This window comes from Mustelus asterias, chromosome 2, assembly GCF_964213995.1.
Source record: "Mustelus asterias chromosome 2, sMusAst1.hap1.1, whole genome shotgun sequence".
Lineage (NCBI taxonomy): Eukaryota > Metazoa > Chordata > Chondrichthyes > Carcharhiniformes > Triakidae > Mustelus > Mustelus asterias.
This window is the reverse complement of record NC_135802.1, coordinates 25,286,439-25,300,876: the sequence shown is the minus strand read 5'-3', so window position 1 is coordinate 25,300,876 and position 14,438 is coordinate 25,286,439. Positions and strand designations below refer to the sequence as shown.

General features: G+C 44.1%; 1 protein-coding gene across 1 annotated transcript in view; it reads left to right on the top strand.

Annotated features, from left to right (window-relative positions):
- Positions 1-14,438, top strand: part of ptprn2 (protein tyrosine phosphatase receptor type N2) — a 947,277-nt gene that overhangs the window by 126,482 nt on the left and 806,357 nt on the right. Inside the window, exon 2 of the mRNA XM_078232550.1 lies at positions 2,259-2,309. Coding sequence (XP_078088676.1) covers positions 2,259-2,309 — 51 coding nt within the window. The remainder of the gene's footprint in view (positions 1-2,258; positions 2,310-14,438) is intronic.

The following is a 14,438-nucleotide window of genomic DNA, read 5'->3' as shown; positions in this document are numbered from 1 at the left end:
GGGGTAATTTGTCAGGCCAGGAACAGGCCATGGAAGTGAGGTGGGGGGAGGGCAATGTTATAGAAGGGGAGAGATTTGAAAACAAGGACACAATTTATTTTATGTTTACTGCTTTGGGACAGAGGGTAAATGGAAAGTGGCAGTTTGGGGCTTGGTGTCAACCAGAGTTTGTGAACAGCAGTTTGTCAGGTGCTAGAGAATTGGACGAGTTGGAGTTTGTGTATAGCTGAGTTCCATCAGCTGGTGAGGAAGGCCCTGGGAATTTAAGCCTTGGGTTACTGAAAGCATGGACAAGGATTTTATCAATGGCAGACTGAAGGAGGGTGGACAGTGTTCCACTGGTGGAGGTAGACGTGATGAGATGTCATGCCAGGAACAGGCAGTGGGGGTAGATGGGAGGAAGGTTATAGAGTCATAATGGCACATTCAGTCTATTGGGTCGATGCTGGCTCTCTCTAGAGCAATCCACTCAATCCCAGTCTCCTGATCTAGAGGTTTATTTCTTTCAAATGGTCACCCAATATCCTTAAGAGGTGGCACAGTGGCACAGTGGTTAGCACTGCTGCCTCACAGCGCCAGGGACCCAGGTTCAATTCCAGCCTCGGGTCACTCTGTATGGAGTTTGTACTTTCTCCCCCTGTCTGCGTGGGTTTCCTCCTCCGGTTTCCTCCCACAGTCCAAAGATGTGCTGGTTAGGTTGATTGGCCATGCTAAATTGACCCTAGTGTCAGGGGATTAGCAGGGTAAATATGTGTGGTTACGTGAATAGGGCCTGGGTGGGATTGTGGTCAGTGCCTCCTTCTGCACTGTAGGGATTCTATGATTCTAAGTGATTAATGATCACTGATTGCTCTAGATCAATGATCATTTCTTTTTCGACCATCCGGGAAGCCAACCCAACATTCTCCTTCCACTTCTGATTCCAATCCTGCCTCCTTCTAGAGTACAGAAAAGTTCAGCCCATTGGTTGCTTGGATTCAGAATTGGCTTGCCCATAGCATTCAGAGAGTAGTGGCGGAAGGGTGTTTTTCTGGCTAGAGGTCCATGACTAATTGTGTTCCACAGGGATCCATACTGGGACCTCTGCTGTTTGTGATATATATATATTTTTATAAATGACTTGGATGAAAACATAGATGGGTGGGCTAGTAAGTTTGCAGACGACACAAAGATAGGTGGAGTTGTGGATAGTGTAGCAAGATATGGATCAGTTGCAGACGTGGGCGGAGAAATGCAGATGGAGTTTAATCCGGGCAGGTATGAGGTGCTACACTTTAGGAGATCAAATGTTAAGGGTAAGTATATAGTTAATGGCAGGACCCTGAGCAACATTGATGGACAGAGGGATCTTGGGGTAAAGGTCCATAGCTCCCTGAAAGCGGCCACACAAGTAGATTAGGTGGTAAAGAAGGCGTATGGCTTGTTTGCCTTTATTGGTCGGGGATTGAGTACAAGATTCAGGATATCATGTTGCAGCTTTATAAAACTTTAGTTAGGCTGCCCTTAGAGTATTGCGTTCAATTCTGGTCGCCACATTACAGGAAGGATGTAGAGACTTTGGGGAGGGTGCAGAAGAGGTTTACCAGGATGCTGCCTGGATTGGAGGATATGAACTATAAGGAGAGGCTGGACAAACTAGCGTTGTTTTCTCTGGAGCAGCAGAGGCTGAGGGGAAACCTGATAGAAGTCTATAAAGTTATGAGAGGCATAGATAGGGTTGACAGTCAGAATCTTTTTTCCAGAGTTGAAATGTCTAATACTAGGGGGCATGCACTTAAGGTGAGAGGGGGAAAGTTCAAAAGAGATGTGTCTTTTTACACAGTGAGTGGTGGGTGTCTGGAATGTGCTGCCAGGGTTGGTGGTGCAGGCAGATACGATAGGGGCGTTTCAGGGACTTTTAGATAAGCATGTGAATATGCAAAGAATAGAGAGGTATGGACCGAGGGCAGGCAGAAGGAATTAGTTTAATTTGGCGTTGTGGTGCAACAATGTGGGCCAAAGGGCCTGTTCCTGTGCTGAACTGTTCCATGTTCTATGTTCTATGTCTCTGCATAATAAGAAAAGGTGAAGAAAACTGGAAGAAGAAGAGGAGGTCTGTAGAAAAAGGCAATCAAAAATGTTCCTCAGTCATGCACGGTTTAAATTGATGCATGTCGGAAATTATATTTGACAAATATGCTTGTCTTCAAAGCTGTTTAGAGGCTAGCCTCTCTGCATTTAATCATATTTGTAATGGATTTACTTCTGTTCTCTTGCAGGCTGCTTGTTTGAGGCTGATGTGTGCAAATCCTATGAAATTTGTGTAAATGGTGAGTAATTTCTACACCTTTTGAAGTTGTTTGTGCTTGCGGATGCCAGAATGCTGCTGTTAAACTGATGAGTTTCCATGATAATTGCCAGGCACAGATTGCTGAGTGTTTACTCACTACGTTTATTGTTGCAGCTTTCACAATGACCGTGTAGTTTTAGTTGTATGTTAGAAGCAAGCCACTGACTCGTCAGTCGCTCGGTGCGTACATTCACTGGGTAATGGAGCCATGCAGGTGAGGGAGAATTCAGACTTGATCCCTGGTCTGTCATCATAGAATGGTTACAGCACAGAAGCGGGCCATTTGGCCCTTTGTGTCTGCGCTGGCTCTCTGCAAGAACTCTAGTGCCACTTACCAGCCTTCGCCCTGTAGCCTTGAACATTCTCCCTTTTCAAATAATAATTCAATTCCCTCCTAAATGCCTCAATTCAACCTGCCTCCACCCCACTCTCACTGTGAGAAATAGTTTCTCCTCATGTCTCCATTGCTTCTTTTGCTCATTAAATAAGTGCCCTTTGGTTCTTAGTCCGTACATCAATGGGGACTGTTTCTTCCTATCTGCCCTCTCTAGACCCCTCATGATTTTTAATACCTCTATGGGGGTTATTTTCCAGAATTCTTTGGACTCTGGACTGGTTCCTACAGTTTGGAGGGTAGCTAATGTAAGTCCACTATTCAAAAAGGGAGGTAGAGAGAAAACAGGGAACTATCGACCAGTGAGCTTAACGTTGGTACTGGGGAAGTTGTCCATTATCAAGGATTTCATAACTCAGCATTTGGAGCAGTGGTATAATCAGACAAAGTCAGCATGGATTTACAAAAGGGAAATCATGCTTGACAAATCTATTGGAATTCTTTGAGGATGTTAAAAGTGGAGAGAACCAGTTGATGTGGTTTATTTAGACTTTCAGAAGGCTTTTGATAAGGTCTCACATAAAAGACTACTATGTAAAGTTAAAGCATATGGAATTGCAGGTAATGTCTTGAGATGGATAGAAAGCTGATTAGCTGATAGTAAGCAAAGAGTTGGCATAATTGGATCTTTTTCTGGTTGGCAGTCAGTGACTTGTGAGGTTCCGCAAGGATCAGTGCTAGGACCTCAACTGTTCATATTATATATTAATGATTTGGACGAGGGAACTGAATGTATTATCTCCAAATTTGCAGATGATAGAAAGTTGGGTGGGAGGGTGAGCTGTGAGGAGGATGCTTCAGCATGATTTGGACAGGCTGAGTGAGTGGGCATATGCATGGCAGATGCAGTATGATGTGGATAAATGTGAGGTTATCCACTTTGGTAGCAATAATAGGAAGACAGATTATTACTTGAATGGGTGTAAATTGAGAGGGTGGATACTCAGCGAGACCTTGGTGTCCTCATGTATCAGTTGTTGAAAGTAAGCGCGCAGCTACAGCAGGCAGTAAAGAAGGCAAATGGTATGTTGGCCTTCATAGCGAGAGGATTTGAGTATCGGAATAGGGATGCAATTGTATAGGGCGTTGGTGAGGTTACAGCTGGAGTATTGTGTGCAGTGTGGATGTCCTTATCTGAGGAAGGATGTCCTTGCTATAGAGGGAGTACAGCGAAGGTTTACCAGGCTGATTCTTGGGATGGCAGGCCTGTCATATGAGGAAAGACTAAGTCAGTTAGGATTATATTCACTGGAGTGAGTGGCGATCTCATCAAAACTTATAAAATTCTAACAGGGTTGGACAGGGTAGATTCAGAAAGAATGTTCCCAATGGTGGGGGGAGTCCAGAGCTAAGGGTCATAGTTTGAAGATAAGGGGTAAACCTTTTAGAACTGAGGTGAGGAGAAATTTCTTTACCCAGACGGTGGTGAATGTGTGGAACATACTACCACAGAATGTAGTTGAGGCCAAAACATTGTCTGATTTCAAGAAGAAATTAGATATAGTTCTTGGGGCTAAAGGGATCAAGGGATATGGGGGGAAGGGGGGAATCAGGATATTGAATTCAATGAGCAGCCATGATTAAAATAAGAAGTCTCACAACACCAGGCTAAAGTCCAACAGTATAATTTTTAATCACGCGCTTTCGGAGCGCTGCTCCTTCGTCACTCACCTGAGAAAGCCCATGATTCCAAATAAACCTGTTGAACTTTAACCTGGTGTTGTGAGACTTCTTACAGTGACCACCCCAGTCCAACACTGGCATCTCCACATCATGATCAAAATGAATGGCAGAGCAGGCTCAAAGGGCCAAATTGCTACTCCTGCTTCTAGCTTCTACGTTTCTATGCCTATTGCTTTATTAACCACTCTCGCAACCTGTTTTGCACATATACACCCAGGTCCCATTGCTCCTGTACTGCCTTCAGAGTTGTCCCTTTCACTTTATATTGTCTTGCTGCACTGTTCCGACCAGAATGAATCACTTCACACTTCATTGCATTAAATTACATCTGCCACTTGTCTGCTCAATCCAGCAACCTGCTTATGTCCTTTTGAAATTCTACACCATAGCTCCCAGCAGTTTACAAAGCTCCCAAGTTTCATATGATCTGAAATTATACCCTGTACACCAAAGTCTAGCTCATTCAAATTTTAATTTGATTTATTATTGTCACATGTATTAGTACACAGTGAAAAGTATTGTTTCTTGCGCGCCATACAGACAAAGCATACTGTCCATAGGGAAAAAAAGGAGAGGGTGCAGAATGTGGTGCTACAGTCATAGCTAGGGTGCAGAGAAAGATCAACTTAATGCAAGGTAGATCCATTCAACAGTCTAATGGCAATAGGGAAGAAGCTGTTTTTGAGTCGGTTGGTACGTGACCTCAGACTTTTGTATCTTTTTCCCAATGGAAGAAGGTGGAAGAGAATATGTCCAGAGTGCATGAGGTCCTTCATTATGCTGGCTGCTTTTCCGAGGCAGCGGGAAATGTAGACAGTGTCAATGTATGGAGGGCTGGTTTGAGTGATGGGCTGGGCTTCGCTCATGACCCTTTGTAGTTTGCGGTCTTGGGCAGAGCAGGAGTCATACCAAGCTGTGATACGACCAGAAAGAATGCTTTCTATGGTACATCTGTAAAAGTTGGTGAGAGTTGTAGTGGACATGCCAAATTTCCTGAGAAAGTAGAGGCGTTGGTGGGCTCTCTTAACTATAGCATCCACATGGAGGACTGTTGTTGGTGATCTGGACACCTAGGAACTTGAAGCTCTTGACCATTTCCACTTTGTCCTGATTGATTTAGACAGGGGCGTGCCCTCCACTATGTTTCCTGAAGTCGATGAATATCTCCTTCATTTTGTTGACATTAAGGGAGAGATTATTGTTGTCTCACCAGTTCACCAGATTCTCTATTTCTTTCCTGTACTGCGTCTCGTCATTGTTTAAGATCTGACCCACAACTGTGGTGTCATCAGCAAACTTGAAAATTGAGTTGGAGGGGAATTTGGCCACACAGTCATCGGTGTATAGGGAGTATCATAAGGGGCTGAGGACACAGCCTTGTGGCGCACCGGTGTTGAGGATGATCATGGAGGGGGTGTTGTTGACTGTCCTTACTGACTGTGGCCTGTGGGCTAGGAAGTCTAGGATCCAGTTCCAGTGGGAGGAGCTGAGGCCCAGGCCACGAAGTTTGGAGATGAGTCTCATAAGAATAATGGTGTTGAAGGCTGAGCTGTAGTCAATAAATAGGAGTCTGACATAGGTGACTTTGTTATCTAGGTGTTCCAGGGTTGAGTGTAGGGCCAGGGAGATGGCTTCTGCTGTGGACCTGTTGAGGTGGTAGGTGAATTGTAACGGATCCAGGTAGTCTGAGAGGCCGGAATTGATTTGTGCCATGACAAATCTTTCGAAGCACTTCGTAATGATGGATATCAGAACCACTGAATATAGTCATTAAGGCACGCTGCCTGGCTTTTCTTAGGTACCGGGATGATGGTCGTCTTCTTGAAGCAGGTAGGGACTTCAAATTCGTGTAAAGAGAGGCTGAAGATGTCTATGAATACCCCCACCAGCTGGTCTGTTCAGGATCTGAGTGCTCGTCTGGGTACCCCATCTGGGCCAGTCGCTTTCCTTGGGTTGACTTTTGAGAAGGCTGCTCTGACCTCGGTCATGGTGACCTTGGATACAGGTTTGTCTGAGGCTTCTGGGATGGAAGGCGTGCTCTCGCTGATCTCTTGCTCAAAACAGGCATAGAGTGCGTTGAGCTCATTGGGGAGGGGTGCATTGGAGGTGCATTTTACCTGCCTTCATCTTGTAACCTGTTATGTCTTGCAGACCTTGCCTTAGTCGGCGGGAGTCTGTGTGACTAGCCTGGGATTCTAGCTTGGTCCGGTCCTGTCTTTTGGCTTTCTTGTATAGTCAAGCGACCCTTGAAAGGGTCGCTTGACTTGAACGCCTCAGACCTGGATATTCCTGTTCATCCACGGTTTCCAGTTGGGAAGCACGTGGATTTGCTTCTTTGGCACACAGTCTTCTATATACCCCTTAGTATCCCAAGATGCGTAGGTCAGGGACATTATTGGGGTAACTACACGGGGTTACGGGGATAGGGCGGGGGTGGACCTTTTGGCTTTCTTGACTATACAAGAAAGCCAAAAGACAGGACCGGACCAAGCTAGAATCCCAGGCTAGTCGCACAAACTCCCGCCGACTAAGGCAAGGTCTGCAAGACATAACAGGTTACAAGATGAAGGCAGGTAAAATGCACCTCCAATGCACCCCTCCCCAATGAGCTCAACGCACTCTATGCCTGTTTTGAGCAAGAGATCAGCGAGAGCACACCTTCCATCCCAGAAGCCTCGGACAAACCTGTATCCAAGGTCACCATGACCGAGGTCAGAGCAGCCTTCTCAAAAGTCAACCCAAGGAAAGCGACTGGCCCAGGCGGGGTACCCAGACGAGCACTCAGATCCTGAACAGACCAGCTGGCGGGGGTATTCATAGACATCTTCAGCCTCTCTTTACACGAATTTGAAGTCCCTACCTGCCTCAAGAAGACGACCATCATCCCGGTACCTAAGAAAAGCCAGGACCTGGGTAAGATGCTCTTTCAGAAAGTTGATGTAGACTCGATGGGCCGAATGGCCTCCTTCTGCACTGGAGGGATTCTACAATCAGTTACAAGATACAAACACCTGGGTTGCTGGGGGGTAGTGAGGGGTTGCGGGATGGATAAACTCTGTCTCTGTCTCTCCCTCCCATGCCCAACCGCCCCTGCCCCAACTCACCTCGCGCCCAAGCAAATATGGATTTCATGTTGAAGCCGATGGACCTGGCAGTGATTCTCATTCCTGCTGAGGAGGAGGAGGAGGGAGATCTCCGCAAACTGCAACGCCAGCAGGAGGACAGGGTGCTGCCAGCTGGGGCCAGGACACGGCCACCCATCAGCCCGCAGGGGGGGGTTGGGTGTGGCAGGGGACAGAGGAGACAGAGACCCAGGCTATAACGGGGCATGCATGTCCTTCAACGGGTTGCCGGATGCTGGATTTCCAAAAGACAGGGAAGCACTGTGGCACAGTGGTTAGCACTGCTGCCTCACAGCTTCAGGGAACCGGGTTCAATTTTGGCCTTGGGTCACTGTCTGTGTGGAGTCTGCGCATTCTCCCCGTGTCTGCGTGGGTTTCTGCCGGGTGCTCTGGTTTCCTCCCACAGTCCAAATATGTGTAGGTTAGGTGGTTTGGCCATGCTAAATTGCCCCTTAGTATCAAGATGTGTAGGTTAGATGGATTAGCCATGGTAAATGTGTGGGGCTACAGGGATAAGGTGAAGGGGACGAGGGCCTGGATAAGTTACCATGTCAGAGAGTCGGTGCCGAATGGCCTCCTTCTACACTGTAGGGATTCAATGATTGGACGGCACAGTGGTTAGCACTGCCAGGGACCTGGGTTCAAATCCAACCTTGGGTGACTGTGTGGAGTTTGCACGTTTTCCCCGTGAGAAGAAAGGTGAAAATCCATGGGCAGTGCCTTGCAATTTCTCGAGATGCAGTCTATGATTGTCACTCCATAAGAGCGTTGTTGGATCATAGAATCCCTTTATATACCAGCAAAAATTTAAAAGAGGAAATTGGTGAAAAACAAATGACGTGATCTTGTGAAAATATTGCAACTGAGTTTCAAAAGCTAAATGACCTTAAACTTGATGTTGTCTTTGCTATAAAGAAGAGCAGCTTGAAGGATAAGTAGCATTTTCATTATGATATACTGAATTAATATGGTCGCATCTTCATTATGCAAATCAAGATTTTGCAGTGGATTATGGCTTCACATGGTCCTGTTTGACAACTAGTAAAAGATTTGTTGAACATTTAGTGGAGGCTGTGCCCTTTAAAATTTTATGCCAAAGTGATGCTTGTTTCCTTATCAGCTGCACAGTTGGATAATGTCACTGGTCAAATGTAATGGAAATGGATGAGATTCAGTACATAATGCAGCCACTGAGACATTCTATTGAAAGAAGTGATTGTAATTGGTAAGAACATTTAGAAAGCATTTATCTTGAATTTGAGACATTTCAATGTAGTTGGATTACCCTGTGATTAGGGGATCTGCTCAGTATCCTATTGTCCATGGGTTATTTTGGGCCTTTGCATGGGACAGTAGTTTCTGATGTCTGAATGTCACACAGAATGAGGCAGCACTGAGCGTTAGTAAGAAATTATTGCTCCAGACTGCTTCACTATTCCAGGCCTAAATCATTTGAAAACTGCTGGTGGCAGATTTTAAGTATTTTGATGCACACCATTTCATCCTGATTGGAAATGAGCCCAGCTTCGTGTACAAAAGCAAGGATGTTGTGATAAACCATATAAAGCACTGGTTCGGTCCCTAGTGTCCAGTTCAGGGCACCAAGCTTTCGAAACGACGCAAAGGTATTAGAGAGGGTGCAAAGAAGATTAGCGAGAATGGTTCCAGGGATGAGGAACCTAAGTATCCAAGATAGTTTGGAGAAGCTGGGTCCATTCTTCTTGAAGAGAAGACTGAAAGAAAATTTGATTGAGGCGTTCAAAATCATGAGGCATCTGGACACAGTAGAAAGGGAAATCTGTTGCCATTGGTGGAAGGATTGAGAACCAGAGGGCACAGATTTAAGGTGGTTTAAAGCTGAATGGATCTATAATGCGCTACCTGAGAGTGTTTGGGAGATGCATATTCAATACTGGCGTTCAAAAGAGAATTGCAACATTATTTGATGAGAAATAAATTGCAGGGTTACGGGGAAAGGGAAGGGCGGTGGGTGGGACTATGTGAAATATCCTTGCAGAGAGCTGACCTAGACATGATGGGCTGAATAGCCTCCTTCTGTGCTGTAGCTGTTTAACGATTTTAGGTTGATGAGTATAATGTCCTAACTATATTAGGGGTGTAGGTATTTGCACAAAGAGAAAAGACGTGGTTTGCATTTAGATTCAAACTAGCGCACAACAGGTTTTATTGAAAGAGAAGTTCTCTGCACTGCAGAATACAAAACTGAAAGTAAAATAGTAGCCTGTGGCAACACCCTAATGACATCAGCATCAACTCATGTGATCAGCTCTTAAAGCAACCTGCAACCCTGTTCCATCGACACTGTTATTTCAACTGCGGTCTTTAAAGTCGTGCTCAGTAAACAATCTTCTTTGGATAGCCTCATTTTGGAGACCACAAACTAGACATTCTCACAGAGAATCTTCTAATGTTTCACCAAACTCACAATATTGTGTCAGTCTTTTTAAGGTCCTCACAGACAGAGGAATTCTTTTGTCTTCCACTTGATTCCTTAGGTGGAACTGAACTATTCTGCGATGTTCAGTGGCTTTGGAGAGTAATGCAAAGGTCTGCATCAAGCCATACTATGTTTTGTTTCCTGGCTTTGCTGAATGAATCAAGTTCTGGAGCAAATTAAAGGTTTTACTTCCTATTGCACTGAGAAAAGCTGGTACAAGCAACACGTTTGCAATTTTATTCGCTTATACAAAGTACTGAAAACACTCGGCATAGGAACTCCATGAATTTCAATTTCTTAATTGAAAGACTCCATGGATCCTAATTGACCGGTCATTTCTCTTGCAGGCACCAACGACTCAAGACTGCTCGGTATATGTTTTTTTACTGTCTTCCCAGTACTTCCCTCTTTACCCTGTTGAATTGACAGATTTCTTTTCAAACACCCCCAGCTGTACAGTAAAGCATCGACTCTTTTCAAATATGTCCAAAGATGTGCGGGTTAGGTTGATTGGCCATGCTAAAAATTGCCCCTTAGAGTCCTGAGATGCGTAGGTTAGAGGGATTAGTGGGTAAATATGTAGGGATATGGGGGTAGGGCCTGGGTGGGATTGTGGTCGGTGCAGACTCGATGGGCCAAATGGCCTCCTTCGGCACTGTAGGGCTTCTATGATTCTGTGATCCTATGTCAGATACTGCCTGGAATCTCATCCTTCTCTGATTGGAACATTTTTCTCACTTGAGTCTTCACTCAGTGGCACTTAATCTTTAATCCTGTTGTTGTTTCTTAGACCATTAAACCATAAGACAATAAGACATACGAGCAGAATTAGGCCACTTGGCCCATCAAGTCTGCTCTGCCATTCAATCATGGCTGATAATTTTCTCATCCGCATTCTCCTGCCTTTTCCCCATAACCCCTGATCCTCTTATTAATCAAGAACTTATCTATCTCTGTCTTAAAGACACTCAATGACCTGGCCTCCACAGCCTTCTGCGGCAAAGAGTTCCACAGATTCACCACTCTCTGGCTGAAGAAATTCCTCCTCATCTCAGTTTTAAAGGATCGTCCCTTTAGCCTGAGGTTGTGCCCTCTGGTTCTAGTTTTTCCTACTGGCGGAAACATCCTCTCCACATCCCCTCTATCCAGGCCGCGCAGTATCCTGTAAGTTTCAATAAGATCCCCCCTCATCCTTCTAAACTCCAACGAGTACAGACCCAGAGTCCTCAACTATTCTCTTATGACAAGCTCTTCATTCTAGGGATCCAAGCCATCCTAGCTTTTGAATATTCAAAGTGTGAAGACCCACAATTATTTTCTTCTTAGGATCTTTCCTTGATGTCCTCAATGAAACAAAATCCCGTCTCATCATCAGTTTTCTTCTGTAATGTCCTAACTATGTTAGGGGTGTGAGATTTTGCACAAAAAGAAAAGATGTGGTTTCCACACTTAGATTCAAACTAGCATACAATGGGTTTTATTGAAAGAGATGATCTCTGCACTGCAGAATACAAAACTGACAGTAAAACAGTACCCTGTGGCAACACCCTAATGAGAGCGGCATCAAGTCACGTGATCAGCTTTTAAAGCAACCTGCAACCCTTTTAAATATATAACCGTGAGACTTTAATTTTTCAATTGTGAAATGGGCGCCTTTAACAATATTTCAACCACGTAGCCAAATTTCAAACATCTTTGACAAAATTCTTCTTTGGTTGCAATTTTCTGCCTGCTCCTTGAAAGCCCAGTTGCAGTACGTACACTGTTTAGTTTAAACCCCTGACGGAGCTTATTTTTAACTGTGGTTGGTCACAGACTGGAGCAGATTCAGTTGAAGTAATCAAATGTGAGCAGATTAGAAACAATCCAAAAGGCGCCAATAACTTCAGCTGTAGAATTTACTGTTGAGCTTGACAAATGTGCAGAGAACAAAATACCGGAGAGCCAGCTAAAGGCTAATCAATTCCTTTTAAAGGTTACTTTATAATATGGACTTAAAGAGCAATGGGAGCTTTTTGTCTTGGGAATATGACTGTCGTTTGAAAGGAGGTAGCTCCATTTTTTGGAAAGAAAATTACTGTGATAAATAACCAATTTCACACTCCTGTCAAGAAAAAACATGCTGAGTAATGTAGCTGACCATATTATACATAATCAACAATATCTTATTACCAGTAGCAGGAAAATAATGCCTTGAAATTGTGTTGATGTGGAGATGCCAGCGTTGGACTGAGGTGGGCACAGTAAGAAGTCTCACAACACCAGGTTAAAGCCCAACAGGTTTATTTGGTATCACGAGCTTTCAGAGCGCTGCTCCTTCCTCAGGTGAGTGGAGAGGTGGATTCACAAACACGGCATATATAGACAAAGACTCAATTGCAAAATAATGGTTGGAATGCGAATCTTTGCAGGTAATCAAGTCTCTACAGGTACAGACAATGCAAGGGGAAAGAGGGATAACCGCAGGTTAAAGAGGTGTGAATTGTCTCAAGCCAGTACAGTTAGTAGGATTTGCAAGCCCAGGCCAAATGATGGGGGGTTACACGTAGTGTGACATGAACCCAAGACCCCGGTTGAGGCCGTGCTCATGCCTGTTTATATAATTGTGTTGTATAATATTAGTAATGAATTAAAATTTGTATACTATTTTAACAAAGGTGGGATCCTGTTTGCGTTAATTAAAACAGACAAATTAACCCATTTAAAAACAAAGGGGGCATTCAAACAAGGCATTTTAGCAAAAAACATAAAAACAGACTGTAAAAGCTTCTACAGGTATGTAAAAAGAAGTATCTGGCTCAGACAAATGTGGGTCCATTTGTTAGGGTGCTAGACCAGAAACCTCAAGGTATATAATGAAGCCAGAGACTGGTAATCCAATCCCCAAGGTCCCTAATAAAGCCCCAAGATTTTTTAAATTTTGGCATAAAAAAGAGGAAAGGATGCTTCACCCCTGGAGTGATTCCACCGACAAATTAGGCATGATCTTTTTTATCAAAACAAGCTTTATTCACAACACAGCTTAAATATACCTCTAACAAAATGAAACAGTTTAACTCTTAACCGTTGAACAATCTTTAAACATGAAAAGAAACCAACTCTTCTAACTTTGTGCTATTTAGTTCCAATTAAGCAATATTTCTCTGATAGACTTAAACCCCTCTTTAAACATAGTTAGCAAATCCAGGCATGCTTGCTTTGACTTGGGTTAACAGCTTTGGACCTCCCAGAGAGATTTTGATAAGAGGTAGAACTACTTGTAGGCTTCTATCTTTAAACAGCCCTCTCCAGCAACTGAACTCTGAAAATTGTTTTTCTCAGCCACAAACCTAGCTCCTCCCATTTCTGGTATCACATAACTATGTATCCCCATGTTCCTAACTCATCTTTCCATTACTTTAATCTAGAAAACATCCCAAGGGTCCTCTTCTTTGGTAAACAAAAACTCATTAAGCCTTCTGACATGTCCAAAACGAGTCATTATCCTGCTTTCCAGCATTTGCTATATTCCTTCCAGACAAACAGACTGCTTGTAACAAAACACTACGTTTTGAAGCAGTCCCCCTGTAATGACTTCAGTCAGGCCATTGAGGTTGGCCGATTGGCATATGAACTCCCTGATTAGGAACCCAATTAATGGGCCAATCAAGGAGTCTTTGCTTTGTACTTAACTGGGAGTGTCCGTTCCTCTGACACCCCCGGAGGTAGACTGCTATCTGCTAGCACACTGTGTACTGCTGTTAGAGTTTGTAAATAACGGGATTTTGGTGAAGGGACTTCTGCCTCCGCAGACTTATTACACCCCCTTAAACAAAAAATCTATTAATAATAATAGTAAAGTGTTATGGGGGGTAGTGTGGGTAAAAGGCACTGAAGTGTCTGATCAGTCATGATTGTATTGAATGGTGGAGCAGGCTTGATGGGCTGAATGGCCTACACCTGTTCCTATGAAATCAGGGAGCACATTTTTCACAAAGGTTGGTGAAAATCTAGAATTGCTGCTCCAAAAGGCCGTGAATGCTGGCCAATGAAATTTGAAACACTGAGGTTGATGTATTTTTTTTTATTGTCAGGTTAAAGTGATTAAAAAATATGGAGCAAAGAAATTGAGGTACAAATCAACCATGATCTAATAGAATGGTGGAACAACAGCCTTCTCGGGTGCCTTTGAATGAAATTGCCAATCTAATAGTGAGTTGTACACAGCTGTCTGTAAGAATCCTCGGTCTGGAACAGGACTGAGACTATCTGAATTGTCAGTGTACAGACAGAAATTGTAATGTAATGTTGTCATTTATCTCAAGAGGCTTGGAATACAAAAGCAGGGATGTACTTCTGAGGCTTTATAAAGCACTGGTTAGGCCCCATTTGGAGTACTGTGAGCAATTTTGGGCCCCACACCTCAGGAAGGACATACTGGCACTGGAGCGGGTCCAGCGGAGATTCACACGG